This window comes from Apiospora marii (genome assembly GCF_038362585.1).
Source record: "Apiospora marii strain CBS 49790 chromosome Unknown utg000009l_segment0_segment0, whole genome shotgun sequence".
Classification (NCBI taxonomy): domain Eukaryota; kingdom Fungi; phylum Ascomycota; class Sordariomycetes; order Amphisphaeriales; family Apiosporaceae; genus Apiospora; species Apiospora marii.
Window position 1 is genome coordinate 3,125,423 of NW_027117381.1, and position 14,122 is coordinate 3,139,544.

General features: G+C 53.0%; 3 protein-coding genes across 3 annotated transcripts; 2 read left to right on the forward strand and 1 right to left on the reverse strand.

The window, feature by feature from the left end:
• Window positions 1–1,441: 1,441 nt before the first annotated feature.
• PG985_012520 (uncharacterized protein) lies at window positions 1,442–3,281 on the reverse strand (the record flags this gene model as incomplete). The annotated part of the gene is made up of 2 exons (XM_066832286.1): window positions 1,442–2,980; window positions 3,072–3,281. 2 exons carry the CDS (start codon window positions 3,279–3,281, stop codon window positions 1,442–1,444), a joined length of 1,749 nt encoding a protein of 582 aa, XP_066680336.1.
• A 1,734-nt stretch (window positions 3,282–5,015) lies between these two features.
• PG985_012521 (uncharacterized protein) lies at window positions 5,016–8,935 on the forward strand (the record flags this gene model as incomplete). The annotated part of the gene is made up of 2 exons (XM_066832287.1): window positions 5,016–8,284; window positions 8,341–8,935. 2 exons carry the CDS (start codon window positions 5,016–5,018, stop codon window positions 8,933–8,935), a joined length of 3,864 nt encoding a protein of 1,287 aa, XP_066680337.1.
• A 2,002-nt stretch (window positions 8,936–10,937) lies between these two features.
• On the forward strand, window positions 10,938–11,309 carry PG985_012522 (uncharacterized protein; the record flags this gene model as incomplete). The annotated part of the gene is made up of 2 exons (XM_066832288.1): window positions 10,938–11,164; window positions 11,210–11,309. 2 exons carry the CDS (start codon window positions 10,938–10,940, stop codon window positions 11,307–11,309), a joined length of 327 nt encoding a protein of 108 aa, XP_066680338.1.
• Between the last annotated feature and the right edge of the window lie 2,813 nt (window positions 11,310–14,122).

The following is a 14,122-nucleotide window of genomic DNA, read 5'->3' on the forward strand; positions in this document are numbered from 1 at the left end:
CCGGTATATAGCTCGCTAAGCGACTGGGGGAAGCATTTGCCGCACGGCAGCAGAGGGGTTGCATTTTACATCCACAGAAGTCATCCCGTTGTTCTCAAACGACTTAACACCCCAATTCCAACCGAGGTTGCGATGAGATAGTACTCGAACGCCACACCTACGACCCAGCACGTCTACTCTTGTATAAATATCCAGCCCGTCCCCGAACGGTTCAGAGCGTGGCGAATCTTCCTGTAATTTCCTTCGGGATCCGGGGTTGTTCCGCCCCCACGGCTCGTGATATCAGATCAATCACGCAGCCAATATGGAGATTGCCTAAGTAAGATCAATCTATATGTTCTGGCTGGAATGCGGCAGACAGGTGGCAATCTAATTGATTGCCACTCACCAGAGATGCTCCTACTTAGGAAGGCGAAGGTCAAAGTCTCCTGGAGCATCATCAGTCTTGGGACTTTGTGCGAGGTATATATAAGGCAACAAGAGGAAAAGCGAATCAAAGCAGACTGGCCAAATTGGTGTAGAGTTAATAGTAGCTAGACTCCATCCCGGAAATGAACCTGTATCTTGCATTCGAGATGGTACACCTAAATCCAATACCAAGTCTACTTCGTCTTGCAGTATTATTGGGTACTGGCAGATGCTGCTGGCCAGTTCCTCCATTCACGGCATCGTGTCAATTGTATGCCTGCTACGGTCTTACCCTCGTGCCGTTACTTCGTGCTGTCTACAGTTAATTGCAAGACAGGGTACGCATGTACATAGGCAAATGATGTTGCACACGCCAGCAGCGTTGTCCCGCATAACCCGTACCTCAAAGACAGTAAGCACCCCAAAGCTGGCTCAGAGCTTACAGCAGAGGTCCGAAACAGGCGCGACAAGATCAACCAAGTGAGTACTTCATCAGTCGGCACAATCCGGCGTAGTGGGCATCCGCGTCACATCTGGACACCAGGATTGACAAATGACAGCACAGGATAAGAAAGATAGGGTACGAGATCGGACAGAAGTAGGCTAGAATGCGCACGGATTTCGTCCGAGAACACACTTTCTTGTGCTTTTGACAGTTGTCTCAAAAATTATTATCTTTATCGGATGGCATATAGTGACTTCGGATGAATAGCGCCTTTGCAGCCGGTGTCTAGCCCCACGAACCAACCGGTTCGCTTCGAGGTGTAGTCCCTCCCAGTGTCTAGCCCGCAAACCAAACCTCACTCGAGGCGTATGCAGTCCCTCCCCGTATATAGTACAGTTTAACAAATGAAAGACAAACGCAACCTCCCAATGCATACCATGGCCCAAGCCCGCTCAGTATCAGAAAGCGCCGATGAAAAACAGCCCCCCATTCGCTGGCAGTCACAAGTGAGAGCTTTCCCCACGGAAATGTCTCTAGGAATGCTCCCAGCTGCCCGTAGTAAAATCACATGTACCAAGGTAGACAAAACTAATGTCTATGGTCGTGGCCATGTTCGTGGCCGTGATCGTGGTCATGGTCGTGGCCGTTGCTGTGACTGTGACCTGAATGGCCAGACTTGTGGCTAGCAGCATCGCCATTTGATGATGGTGGTACAGCGCAGCATTTTTGTCCCACACAGTCATCCACGCACTCAAGAAGACATGGGGGACTCTCGCCATTGGCACAGTTGGCCATTGCTTGACCATCCAAAGTACCGTCCGTCATCATGGATGCATCAAGATGGTTGCATGCCTGGTCAAGGCAAAACTCCGGCTGGATGGTGGCGCTGTGGATGCCATATGCATGGAGGCACTTGCGCGCCGATTTGGCAAGTGCCATGTATTTCTCGCCACCTTCTTCCGTGATAGGGAAGGCAACTTGGATGTGCATTGACGCGACAATCTTGGTGTCTGACAGCTGCCAGATGTGGACATGGTGGCAGCTAATAACTCCTGGAAGAGCTTGGATATCCTCCTTGATGTCTTGAATGTCAATTTGGTCCGGAGTGGCTTGCAGCAAGATGTTAGACGTGGCAAAGGTAAAGGGGAGCGCAGATCGTAGAATGATGAACGTGATGAACAGAGAGACCGCGGGATCCGCGTAGTTCTTTCCGGGCCACTCAGTGAGCCAAATGACCAAGGCAGTAACAATGACACCAACGTTACCAAGGGCATCTCCAATGACGTGCAGTACCATGGCGTTCATGCCCATGTCATCGTGGCTGTGTCCGTGCCCCTTCTTGCCCGGTTTTCGTGGCTTGTTGTGGTTGTGTTCATGATGCTCCAGAGAGTCACGTCTGCCTCTTGGCTGCCGGGATGATGAGTGCCCCTTATGCTGACCATTCTCGCCAGCCCCGTATGAGTTGTGAGGGGCATTCTTGAAAACCAAAGGCGAGTTCTCATCGACCTGTGACTCTTCGTTTACGGTGGAGGAACCGTCGTTAACTGAGCTCCCCTCCGACTCTGCTATATTCGTCCTGTTACGATCGATGATGTTCTGCCGGAAGCTTGAGGGGTACAGGTTGAGGTCGTCAATGCTTTGCAAGCGAGTGTGCTTAAGACTGCCTGCGCGACGTCGACCGTCACTTCGCTCAGAAGCGTCTTCCGCAAGATTGAGGCGACGGACTGTCTCCGGCGACTTTGAGTCTTTCCCGTTGGTAGCTCTGGCAAGTGCGACATGGGGTAGGGCATCCATAGCTGGAGCTTCTTCATCAGCAACATTTGGGTGGACCCTGCCTTCCTCAGCGGCATGGGCATTGTCGTGATCATGGGTATGTTCATGGCCATGGTCATGGCCGTCTCCATGTGAATGATCCCCAGGACCATGGGAATGCCCATGCCCCCCAAGCACGAAGAACCCAATCAGGTTTGAAGCCAGGCCCGTACACCCGACAATCAGGATCAATTTGGGTTGCTCAATGGAAGGAGGATCGATTAATCGGGTAACGGCTTCGAGAATGATAGACACGCAGAGCGCAATGAGAAAGACGGCGTTGAAGAATGCACCAAGAATCTCGGCACGCAGCCACTGCAACAAACAAAATGTCAGCTGCCTTGTACGAGCAAGTTGGCTGTGCTCTTTCGCATCCAGGATATATAGAAGAAGGTCAATCACTTACACCGAACGAGTATTTGTCTGTTGTCTGTCTCTTGGCTACTGTGACTGCCCAGAGACCAACAAGCAGAGAGATGATATCATTCAGCATGTGGAAAGCATCCGCCTGCAGAGCCAGCGAGCCGACGATGAATCCTGATATCAATTCGAGGAGGAAAAAGACCACGTCTATGGCCAGCATAATGCCAATACGCGTCGACTTTGACCACGCCATCTTGTTGTTTGCACAGCAGCTGTTGCGTCTTGCAGAATGTGTATGTTGGGGTGTTTCCTGGCAAGCGACACCGCGTGCGTGGCTGCTCGGTTTTTGTACCAGGCCGTGTCGACAGTGCTCGGATGGTACAGGTGGAGCGTTGCTGTGATCGTCAGGAGGGTTGTATAGAAGGTGATAAGCCTGTTTCACGAAGAATGAGGCGTCAGAGATGCTGCTGATATGGAGTGTCTTGACGGAGGAGCGGGGGATTGATGCAAGATCAAGCGAGACAGCTTTCCCAAGCCGGTTGGTCGAAAGCAAAAGAGTTCGATAGAGTCAGTTGGTGCGACCGAACTGTCGGCGGAGTGTCGCGCCTTACCTGTCAATCCACCTGCACCACCCGAAAATAGCTCAGGCGATGGGAGGAATGTATGGCGAGAAATTATTAGAGTAGTATTCGTTTATTCCACTGTTGTAACCTGGAGTAAGTGGAATAAGCAAGACAGGTGTGGCAATGGAGAAAAATGCGGTTTATTCCTGCGGCCGCCTGCCGACTGGAATTTGAATTCCGGACCCCGGAGCATTTGCCACTCGAAAGCGATACGACACTGATGTTAGGAACTACCGGGCCTCAAACAAACATGTAGCATCCATGCCTTCTATCAAGGTCGCAAGCTAGCTGGGAACACCCGTGCTAATGGTAGATGGAAGTTTAATTCGTAAAGAACGCATCGCGACGAGGGAGAGACCCGGCATCAAGGTGTCTCGTGTTATGTTCATTATAAAAGGCCGGGTCAAGTTAGCCAGGATTCGCTACCTACACAACTCGGGAGGCCGATAACATCAAGTCACGGCTCCACGAGTGCCGAATCGTCCCATTAGGTACGTCAAAAGCTCCAACCATGACGACTGAGCAAAAGCGACTCGCGAAATGCATGCACCTCATAAACTCAGTATTGAGACTCCCTCACCTGCTTGTTTCGGCAGGAACATAAATCATGCCAGGCATGAGGGCAGATACAGCGAGCCCCAACGATAGGTAGGCAGTGTTTCTAAACACATTCTGAGCACCTGCAGGGTAGCTGCCAATGGGGGTAAAGATGCCAGCAGCAGTTGGCCGTAAACACCATCCAGTCTAAAACGTAAATAAGTGCACAAATAGGTAGTACCCCAGGCGGTCGTAGGAAGAAACCGTCTTGATTATTCCACTTACTCCAGGTTATTACAGTGGAATAAACGAATATTACTGTAATAATATTTCGTAGAACTTCTTCTTCCTGGGGACTTGACCTGTTTTTTCTCGCAGGAGTTTGTACCCCTTGGATGCCACAACGCTGCTTTCCAACAAAAGATAACGTATCGTACGGATCAGGGATGATTTAGTGTGATGAACAACGCGTTTTAGACGTTACGCTTGCCGCTCTCGTAGGCAACCTCTTATTGGTTTAGCTTCCTTGCTCAGTTTAGCACAGTCGCGTCCACGTGTAGGTATGAATGTACCTCCTATCGCACTGACTGCGTGAGATCTATTCTCTCTTCGCGTTTTTCCGATTTTATTCCGGCCAATTAAAGTAGCAGTTGCTACAGCGACATCCACATCCACTAGGCGGGCTTTGATGTTGACCCATCGGTGAAGCTCTCCGCGTCGGTCAACAAACCCCCGTTCATTTTTGCACGCCTTTTTTTTTTTTTTTTTCCCTCTACATCTACAGGTAAGGTAGAGACACCAGAACAACGTCCTTTGAAAAGCCCAAGATGGATGTTCAGAGCCCGCCGAAACGGGTTACCAGAGCCCGCGCCGCTGCTGCCACCGGCGGCAGCAGCAGCGCTCCAAAATCTACCACCACCAAGGCAGCTGCCGCATCAAAAGTTATCGCATCGAAGGCAGCTGCCGCCGTTAGAACCGCTCCTTCGACCAAGCGAAAAACGAGAGCTGACGAGGAAAACGATGAGGAAACCCACGACACCGCAGATGAGCTGGCGCCCACATCAGCAGACACCATGAATAAGCCCCCTAGAGCGCGCGGCAGGCCCAAGAAGATCGTTGAGCCTGCCCCTCAACAGCAGCCAGACCAGCCAGAGCAGAGCAACGATGCATCTTCCAGCACTGCTCCAACCCGGGCAACTCGTGGGAGGGCGAAGAAAACCACCACTGGACCCTCGAAGCCCGAGCCTGTCAAGGCGACACGAACCCGCACCACCCGCAAGGTTGCGCAGCCGGAAGAAGATAAGGCCGATACGCCATCCGAGCCTCCCAAGAAGTCAGCCCGAACTCGTGCAACTGCCGTGACGAAGAAGGCGCCGGGCACAGTCTGCACATCGGCCACTACGAATCCCACTCCCGGTCTCAAGTCAGCCGTCTCGCGGCCCACTGCCAAGGTCGTCAACGTTAAGAAGTCGGTCTCCTTCCAGGAGCCGGAGAAGGAAAACGTCGTACCCGCTACTACAACGACAGCAACGACATCCAAGGCCAAGGAGAAGAAGGCCGAGACAGCGACGGGCATGCGGGCCAAGCCGGTCCGAAAGGCCGCGGGCACTGCTGCCAGAGCCACGCGCGCCAGTACACGGACAACCACCAGTGACGATGACAAGAAGGAAAAGCCGGCTCCTCTGAGCCCTAAGAAGGATACTTTGAACCGGTCTTTATCCCGAGACTCGGATTCGGATGATGAGTTGGCCACTTACGAGAAAACACCTCTCAAACCCATGATGAAGAGCCCTGTCAAGCCACCCAGTGCTTTCAAGATGATCGACCACGGTTTCCCTACCTCCGAGAAGGAAGACGAGACTGAGGAAGCGGCCGAGCACCAACCCGAAGACGCTCCCGGCGGCACGGTTCTTACTAGCCCAGCTCGGAGGCCCGCATCCTCTCCTTTCAAAGATGCGATGAAGTCGCCTGCCAAGAGAGTCGAAGGAGTACCGGCGTTACTCTTCCCATCCAAGGATGCTTCGGATTTGACCCAGTCGCCCACCAAGGCATCGTTGCTTCAGTCCCCTGCCAAGAGACCCCAGGTGCCGATAGCACGATTTCAACCCCCGACAGATGGAGAGAGTGATCGGACCAAGTCGCCATTGAAAATGTCTCTGATGGGATCGCCCGCTAAACGTCCCGCATCTCCGCTGAAACTTCTGGGCTCGCCTATGCGTTCTGCAGTGACCAAACCCGAGGATTCGGCCCCCTCCGCGGAGGGCGCCTCTGGGGCAGAAGATGATGTGGCTGACGAGGCCCACGAAGTATCCGGAATATCGGAGGTATCCGAAGCTCAGTCAGAAATTCACGTGGCGGATAATGATATCGTGGACAACGCCGTGGTCGAGACTGAGGCCGCGGTTGAGCAGCCCGAGGTTGCCGAGGTTGAGCAAGCCGAGATCCGGTTCGATTCACCCCAGCAACTTGAGTTCCCAGGCCGACTGTCTGCTGTGCTGCCACGCTACGCGGATCCTGCTCTGCAGGAGAAGCGCTCAGTAACTGCTGATGCAGCTCCCGAGCCAGAACAAACCATCGCGGCCGATGAGGCCGAGCTTGAAGCTCAGCCTGAGCCAGCACCTACAGCACCTGAGCAGGCACAACAAGATGAGGACTCCATGGATGTTGATATGTCGGATGCTGAGGAGGATAGAGCTCACGACATCAGCCCGGAGTCTTCTCCTCCCCGTTCTGCAATCAAGCCGTCTAACCCCATGTTCGGATTGCGACAGAAAGATATGGTACCTTACGACTCTGACGAGTCTGAGGACGAGCTCGCTTCCAGTGGACGAAAGTCCCAGGAGGAAGCAACGCTCACATTGAGCGCCGTCCCTGCTACCCCTACCCCGGGCGCTACCAAGACGCTCAGAAACGGTCTGCCCACGAGCGCTATCAAGGCTGCTGACCGAGCCATCCGATCCGTTTCGCGAGGCTCGAAGCTCGGATTCACCCCTCTTGCTAGGCAACTCAACGATTGGAGAGCAGGCAGCCCTCTGAAGCTCGGCAGTAGCCAATCGAGTACACCGGCTGATGATGTTGGCGAAGAGGACCTTTCTTTGGTTGAAGCCAACACACCCAAATCGAATCGTGCGTCGCCGGCCAAGAGTTCGTACTTTGAGGATGAGATGAGAGTGAGAGCAGAGATGGAAGCCGATGAGTCCGAGATCAGCTTCGATGCGGATGCCGAGATGCTGGCTGCCTTGGAGGCTGATATCGGTGCAAACTACGATGACCCCGTCTTTGACGACATCCCTGTTACCGAGGAAGACATGGAGCTCGCTGCCGAGGCCCATGAAATGTCCCTCGTCGAGCCCGACCAAGCCGAAGAGGCTGGAGAGCACCAACGCCACGACGACTCCATGTCTGAAGCTAGCCAGGAGTACGGGGACGAGAATGCTGTTCCCATCGATCCAGCTCTACTCGGGGGCGCTACTGGCCGGTCCCGGGTGACAATGTCCAGTGTCCCTCCTGTCACCCCGAAGCGCACTTCTACCATGCGTACCTTCAACACTACAACAAAGGTCCCCCTCAAGCCGGCTGACGATGATACCCCTAGAAGCGCAAAGCGACGCAGCGCTAGCGCATCTCGCGCTCAAGTCACACGCCCCGGAGGTCTCTCTAGAAACGCGACTGTCATTTCATACTCCCCGACCAAGGACAACGAGGATGATGAAATGGATCTGGATGACGATGACAATGAGCAGCCGCCCGTTACCCCTTCCAAGTCCGAACTTTGGTCGGCGATGGGTACACCAGCACGTACACCTCGTAAAGATATCAACCCTGCCTTACTACGTGGGGCGGTTTGCTTCGTGGATGTTCACACTACCGAAGGTGCCGATGCGAGTGCCGTGTTTGTTGATCTCCTGACTTCAATGGGCGGTCGCTGCGTCAAGAACTGGACCTGGAATCCCAGCAGTCCCAACAGCGACGAGTCCTCGCAATCGAAGATCGGAATCACACACGTCGTCTTCAAGGATGGAGGCAAACGCACAATGGAGAAGGTCCGCGAGTCTGGCGGAGTCGTGCAGTGTGTTGGAGTTGGCTGGGTATTAGAGTGAGTCCAACAATTCCAAACGCCCTTTTCGAAGTCAAAACTAACTATTGTACCAGCTGTGAGCGTGAGAACGAGTGGGTTGACGAGGCCCCTTACTACGTCGACACCAGTCTTGTACCCCGTGGTGGCCAACGCCGCCGCAAGAGCATGGAACCCAAGGCTCTGGCCAACAACAACGGCACACTCGTGACGCCCATGAAGCAAACTTCGGCACCCCGTGATTGCCAAACCGTGCCCAACAACCACGTCAGCCGCCGTGACAGCACCGCCTGGATGCGAACACCGTCCGACCGTGATGAGGACGAGGAGATGGACGCAGCCGGCGAAGAGGACTGGGATGCGATTGGCATGCTCACCCCGGTCCCCAAGACGCCCGCGCCGGAGACCATTGCCCGTTTTGCCATGGACGTAGCTCCCGAGACACCGGCTGCTCAGACGGACGCCGAAGACGACGAAGATTCTCCTGAACAGGACGCGATGCTCATGCGGACTGCACCGCCCAAGCCTAGCCTTTACGCTGAACTTGGCCAGGGTCTGCTGAGCCAGAAGAAGGACCAGGGTGTTATGATGAGACTGATGGCCGCAAGGCGCAAGAGTCTGCAGTTCGCGCCCAAGATTGCCAGTCCTTTGAGTAAGGCTTGGAAGAACTAGATTTTACCAGATGAACCATGAATGAAGGAAGGGATTCGATTGTTTTATCTGGAGGAGTTTTGGGGTTGTTTGAGTCTGTATTTGTCTACAAAGCATGACTGGAGGCATACATCACATTCGCTTTGACCATGCCAAGGCTGGTTCGCAAAGACGGCTGGCGGTCAGGATATCGGAATACCACGCACGCTTCAAAAGCGATGATGACGTGGAGGCTGGCGTTCAGGTTATCGTTCGATACCAATGCTTGTAATCGTTCATGTACGGAATTATTTGATGAGGTTTCAGTCAATTATAGATGCCTCACATGCCACACTTACACTGATTTGTTGATGCTATTCCATGATGTGGTCTCGTCCTTGTGTCTACATGTATGGACTCGAGAAGAAGTTATGGGCCAACAGCAGAAGCGACAACAAACTATGTGATGTACTAACATGCCCATGCGATGTCACCGTTGGCAGTTGGGCTAATAGAAGCAGCGAATCAAACACATGGACTGCATAGACTAATGCTCGCGCAACGGTTGGTTCGCGCCGTCCATCAGCGGCATGTCCCATGTCGATCCCGGAGAAACGCGGCCAATATTGGATTGGATATGTTCGTCCGTTGTTGTTGGGTTGGGGGAGGGGGCTGAAGTAATGCTGCCAAACATCATCACATCGCCTGATTAGCAAACGAGAAGGGGAAACGGCCCATTGGACGAGGCAACGGTATATTGATATGTGTAAGTAGGATGCACGTAGTAAAGTAGGTAGTATTGTGTGGTGTGGTCAAATTTGCGATTTCCATGGTTTGGCTTGTTTCGCCATGGGCTTGGACCTATTCGACGATCGCCCGCTGCTGCAGGCGTGACACATGGGTTGGGAGAACTGAGAAATACTACTAGACAGCTCGGCGGGGTTCTTTCCTCCACTCACTCTTGCTCGGTCAAGTCTCGGCCATGTAAGTAAAGAGTCCCCTTGCTTTTAATATTGACTGTTGGGGGGCGAGCTAGGTATAGGAATGTAGGTGCAATAACGATCATCTAGGTATGTTGTTTGCTGCTATCACAAAGTCGTATTGGGGCAGTGGAGCTCTCCCCATTGGTGGGCTACATGACCAACGCCGGTTTCGATACTACACAACTTCAGCAGTCGGCGTCAATATTCTAGATATCCTAATTTTGGGAACCAAAGATTTGGGGTCCGCGATGAAATGACAGGGAGAGTGTGTGCGTGTGTGTGCGTGCGTGTCTGTGTGTGTGCATACTGTGGGTGGGTAGGTGGGCAGAGGACATGGGCGCTTCTGACTTGATCACAGGTATCTGTTGCAGAAACAGTACCTTCTCACTGCATGTCTGCTTTTCAGCGGGCGCCGGGTAGGGCTGATGAGATTTTGGGGGCTGAGTGGTAGGCTGAGCACGCAAGAAGCAAGTATACTCGCTAATATCACCGGAAAGGAGGCTGAGCTTTTTCCAAAGGTATCGTGCCGTAAGATCAATCACAACAGCAGCAGCCTTCTCTCCGTATGCCGTTGGATGGACGTTTGCATGATTCACGAAGTTCTGGAATCTGTTTCGGGAAGTTCTCGCGTGGAAGTGGTGTTATGTTCATCACGACGCCGCTAATGAATGGCATTGTTGGTTTGTAGAACATCCATTATGCCGAACCAACAGCTGTTGTGTGAGTGAAGACAATTCTTTCTTTAGACCCAACACAGCTTTCTGGGAACATATTTGGTGTCTAGTATAGATAGGACATAGGTTTTATAAACAGACGAGTTTCTCGTGCCCCAAGATAGACGATCAGAACTGAATGCTTCCTGTACACTGCTAGTCACATACATCAATCGTCACTTTAATAATCGTCTCTAATTACATCTCTTGACCCGATCTATCAAGATATCATTTCTTATCAGATAATACGACAACATCACTTGCTCCCTACTACTAGCGGCCCACCAACCCAATAACCGTAGAGAACAACCACCTGCCAAGCACAACTACACAGGCACACCCTTCGAGATGATCGACTCCCGCTCCATGGAATGCTTGTACGAGCACTTCTCGGCCCAGCAGCTACAACCTCTTCACCATCGGGAACAGCAGCGGCTGACCACCTCCGAGGACTCTGCTACTCTTGGGGACAAGCACAGCAAGCCACCGAAGATCCCGGAAGAGACCGGCAGGCCTGCCGCTGCTGCGAGAAGCCATCGAAGCTTCTGGCACTTCTGGAGGGCCGACCTGTCACGGTAGACGAGTGGCCGGTGGGGCGTCGTCTGCTGCCAGGCATGCAGTCGCAGCGGGGCCGGTGGCGACGAAAGTGACGAGTCGATCTTTGCTATCGTGCTTCTGGTCGTCGGAGTATCTTTGCGTATCTCGGGAAAGGGCAACTAAACTCTGGCTTTTGGGGAGTCGACGGTCAGCTATGGCGGAAGGGGTTGGTAATAACGGTTATTCTCAGTCTGTCATGTTCTTGGTTTCGGGAGTTCAGGGGCTTCGTGCAAACCGGTCAGTCTGCTCTCTGTCTCTGAGGGTATGAATACCGCTCAGGGGTATAGGATCACTGGACCAGTATTCCTAATGGGTAGGAAGGGCGAGGATCAGTAGCTGATGGACACAGGATGGCGAAATCGGTCGGGCCCCCACAAGGGTTGGCATGCTGGCCAAGAGTCGATCTCGCTTGCTTTTCTATAGTCCGCCGTCTAGGTAATGATTTACCACATCTTCTATTCGATGAGCAATAGTGATTTCCGGTCCATTGCCGATTGCTACCCTGGTATAAGCCCGAGGCATAGTCACCTGTCATCCAAGAACGAGAGAGAGAGAGAGAGAGAGAGAGAGAGAGAGATAGAGAGACTGAGGCAGAGGCGGATGTCGGCTATGGCGCTCGAGGGGGAGCAGGAGGCAGGTCTCAGTAAGGCAGACCACCGTAGCTGCGATGTCCACGAAAGTGTGAGTGCCCCCCCTCCCCCAGGTCAGGAGACAAAGCATTATGACACACAGTACTTGGGTCACCGTCATCCATGTGGCCCAGTCCTAGGTCTAGAGCAAAGGGAAACCGAAAGGTAATCTCGGGGCTTGCAGATCAGACTACGAAGCGTATGCACGACTGGGCAGGTGTAGCAACAACGCACGGGAAGGGATGATCACGACTATGGATTCGCCTATAGCCTTTTCTGTTTGAGACAACAACGACGGAGCACCAAGCATCTATTCTCTCACCGGTTAATGACAAGAGACAGACAGAGAGAGCGCGAGGAAAAGCCATCGTCTTCTGAAGTAGTGGATAGCAAAGCATATTGCCGGGCCGATCTGCCATGACCTGATACCAATTCGTAACGCAAACCCGCCCGCCAGGAAGACGACCAGAGTGCAAGAGGGAGAAGAAAGGGAGCCAGATGGATGCCCAGCGGACGCTGATAGGCGAGGCAGTGGGAACAAAAGGGCCAGCTCGGCACTACGTTGCATGACGGAGAGCCATTCGGCGCTGCCGCGGTTTCCACCAAATAAAAAAACGAGAGAGACGAGTCCCGCCAGCCTCGCAGAGGTTCACTGGGAAATATTGTGGTGCAGCTCGTCCCGATCTTTGCCGAGCGCAATACGCGCCCATCGAGAGGAGTGTGTGCAACGGAAACGGCAGGTGGTTTTCTATTCCTGGAAGGGTATCGTGCAGGCAGCAGTACATACATACCTACAGCATGCAGGAGCAGCAGCAGGAGCAGCATCAACAATGATAAACAATAGCCAGCAGTCAGCCAGCAGGCCAGCCATCCTCTTCCTCCTCCTCTCACAGGAAAGGAGCGAAGGGGGGAGAAAGATGGTTGGGGGAAATGAAGTCCGGGGACTGTCAGGGACAGATGGTGCGATGCAGATTCTCTGTCTGGGAAAGTGTCAATGCAGCACGGTGTGATGAAGCGGGAAAATGCATCGACTGTCACGCCGGAAACAACAGATCTGTCGAGCCGTGGCCGATTAGATTGGTGGCCGTCGTGTAAGATCCAAGTCCGTGTGGCCGTCTGTCACAGGTGGAAGAGGAGACTAGTACAGTAAGGTAGGGCCAAGTATGTAGGGGCAGGTACGGAGTAGACGGGGAGGACTTGGTATCGTGCCTAAGGCTAAGGTGTGGCATCTTTTCCCCCCTTCCCCACAGGAAGATGTCACCAGATCTTGTCGTTGAAGATTTTTTCTTTTCTTTTTCTTTTCTTCTTTTTTTTCCCTTCTTGCCCGGTAAAAAGACCAGGAAAAGCAACGATGGGGGAGGAGAGGGGTGGTAGGGGTGGCAGGGTAGGTAGAGAGGTAGGGGTGATGTTTGACCACCTTTTTACCAGATTTGGAGTTCCGGACTGACCTTGCTGGGGGTGGAGTGGGAAGCACCCGAGAATCCTGTCCACTCACCGAAGCCAGCGGTCGGACAAAGCGCCTGATTGGTTGGTAATCTGATTGGCCGGGCGGGCTTGACAACAAATCGAGCGCCCGCGAGGGGTTCGTTCCAAAGAAAGAAAAGAAAATAGATACCCAAAATACCTGAGCAGTCAGATTCCGTGGATTGCGGGAGGACGACTATATGACACCCACGTGGCTGGTGCTTCCTGCAACAGCCTTGGGCACAAAGGCAGAAAAACAACCACCTACCATTCATTACCTACCTATTGATCTGTGAATGCGAAAGTCGAGGGGGACGGCATCAACCGTCCTTGCATCACTTGCTCCAGGCTGGGTAAGTAGAGTACGTAGGTATGTAGCTAGTAGCAGACCTGCCGACGGGTACCTCTCCTCCTCCGACGAGATGAGGTGCGACTGCACTTGATAAGCATGTACATCAGGTATTGATTTATCCTCGACGGGAGCTAGTAGCCAGTTGAAGGTAAAGAGGGTTTCCAAGCAAAGTCGCACACATACACCCATCTTAAACAGGTCGCCATGACTGGGCCTCAACCTGGAATCTAGGTGAATACAAATCCTTGGGGGCCCTTCACCACCTTCGTCTAGAGTTTCCTCGCCGTTCTCGTTGTTGTCAAAAGCCCGTTCTTGCCTCCTTGTTGACCGAGGTTAAAGGTGGCATTGCTCGAATGTTGTCGCGCCTCGACTTGACATATTCGAGCTAGTCTTGAAGAAACCTCCCGAATATACGTACCTCTCGATACCCGTAGGTAAGGTATATTTCTGGTTGTTCGAAGTCTGCCTTCCTGCTCATCGATACCTATATA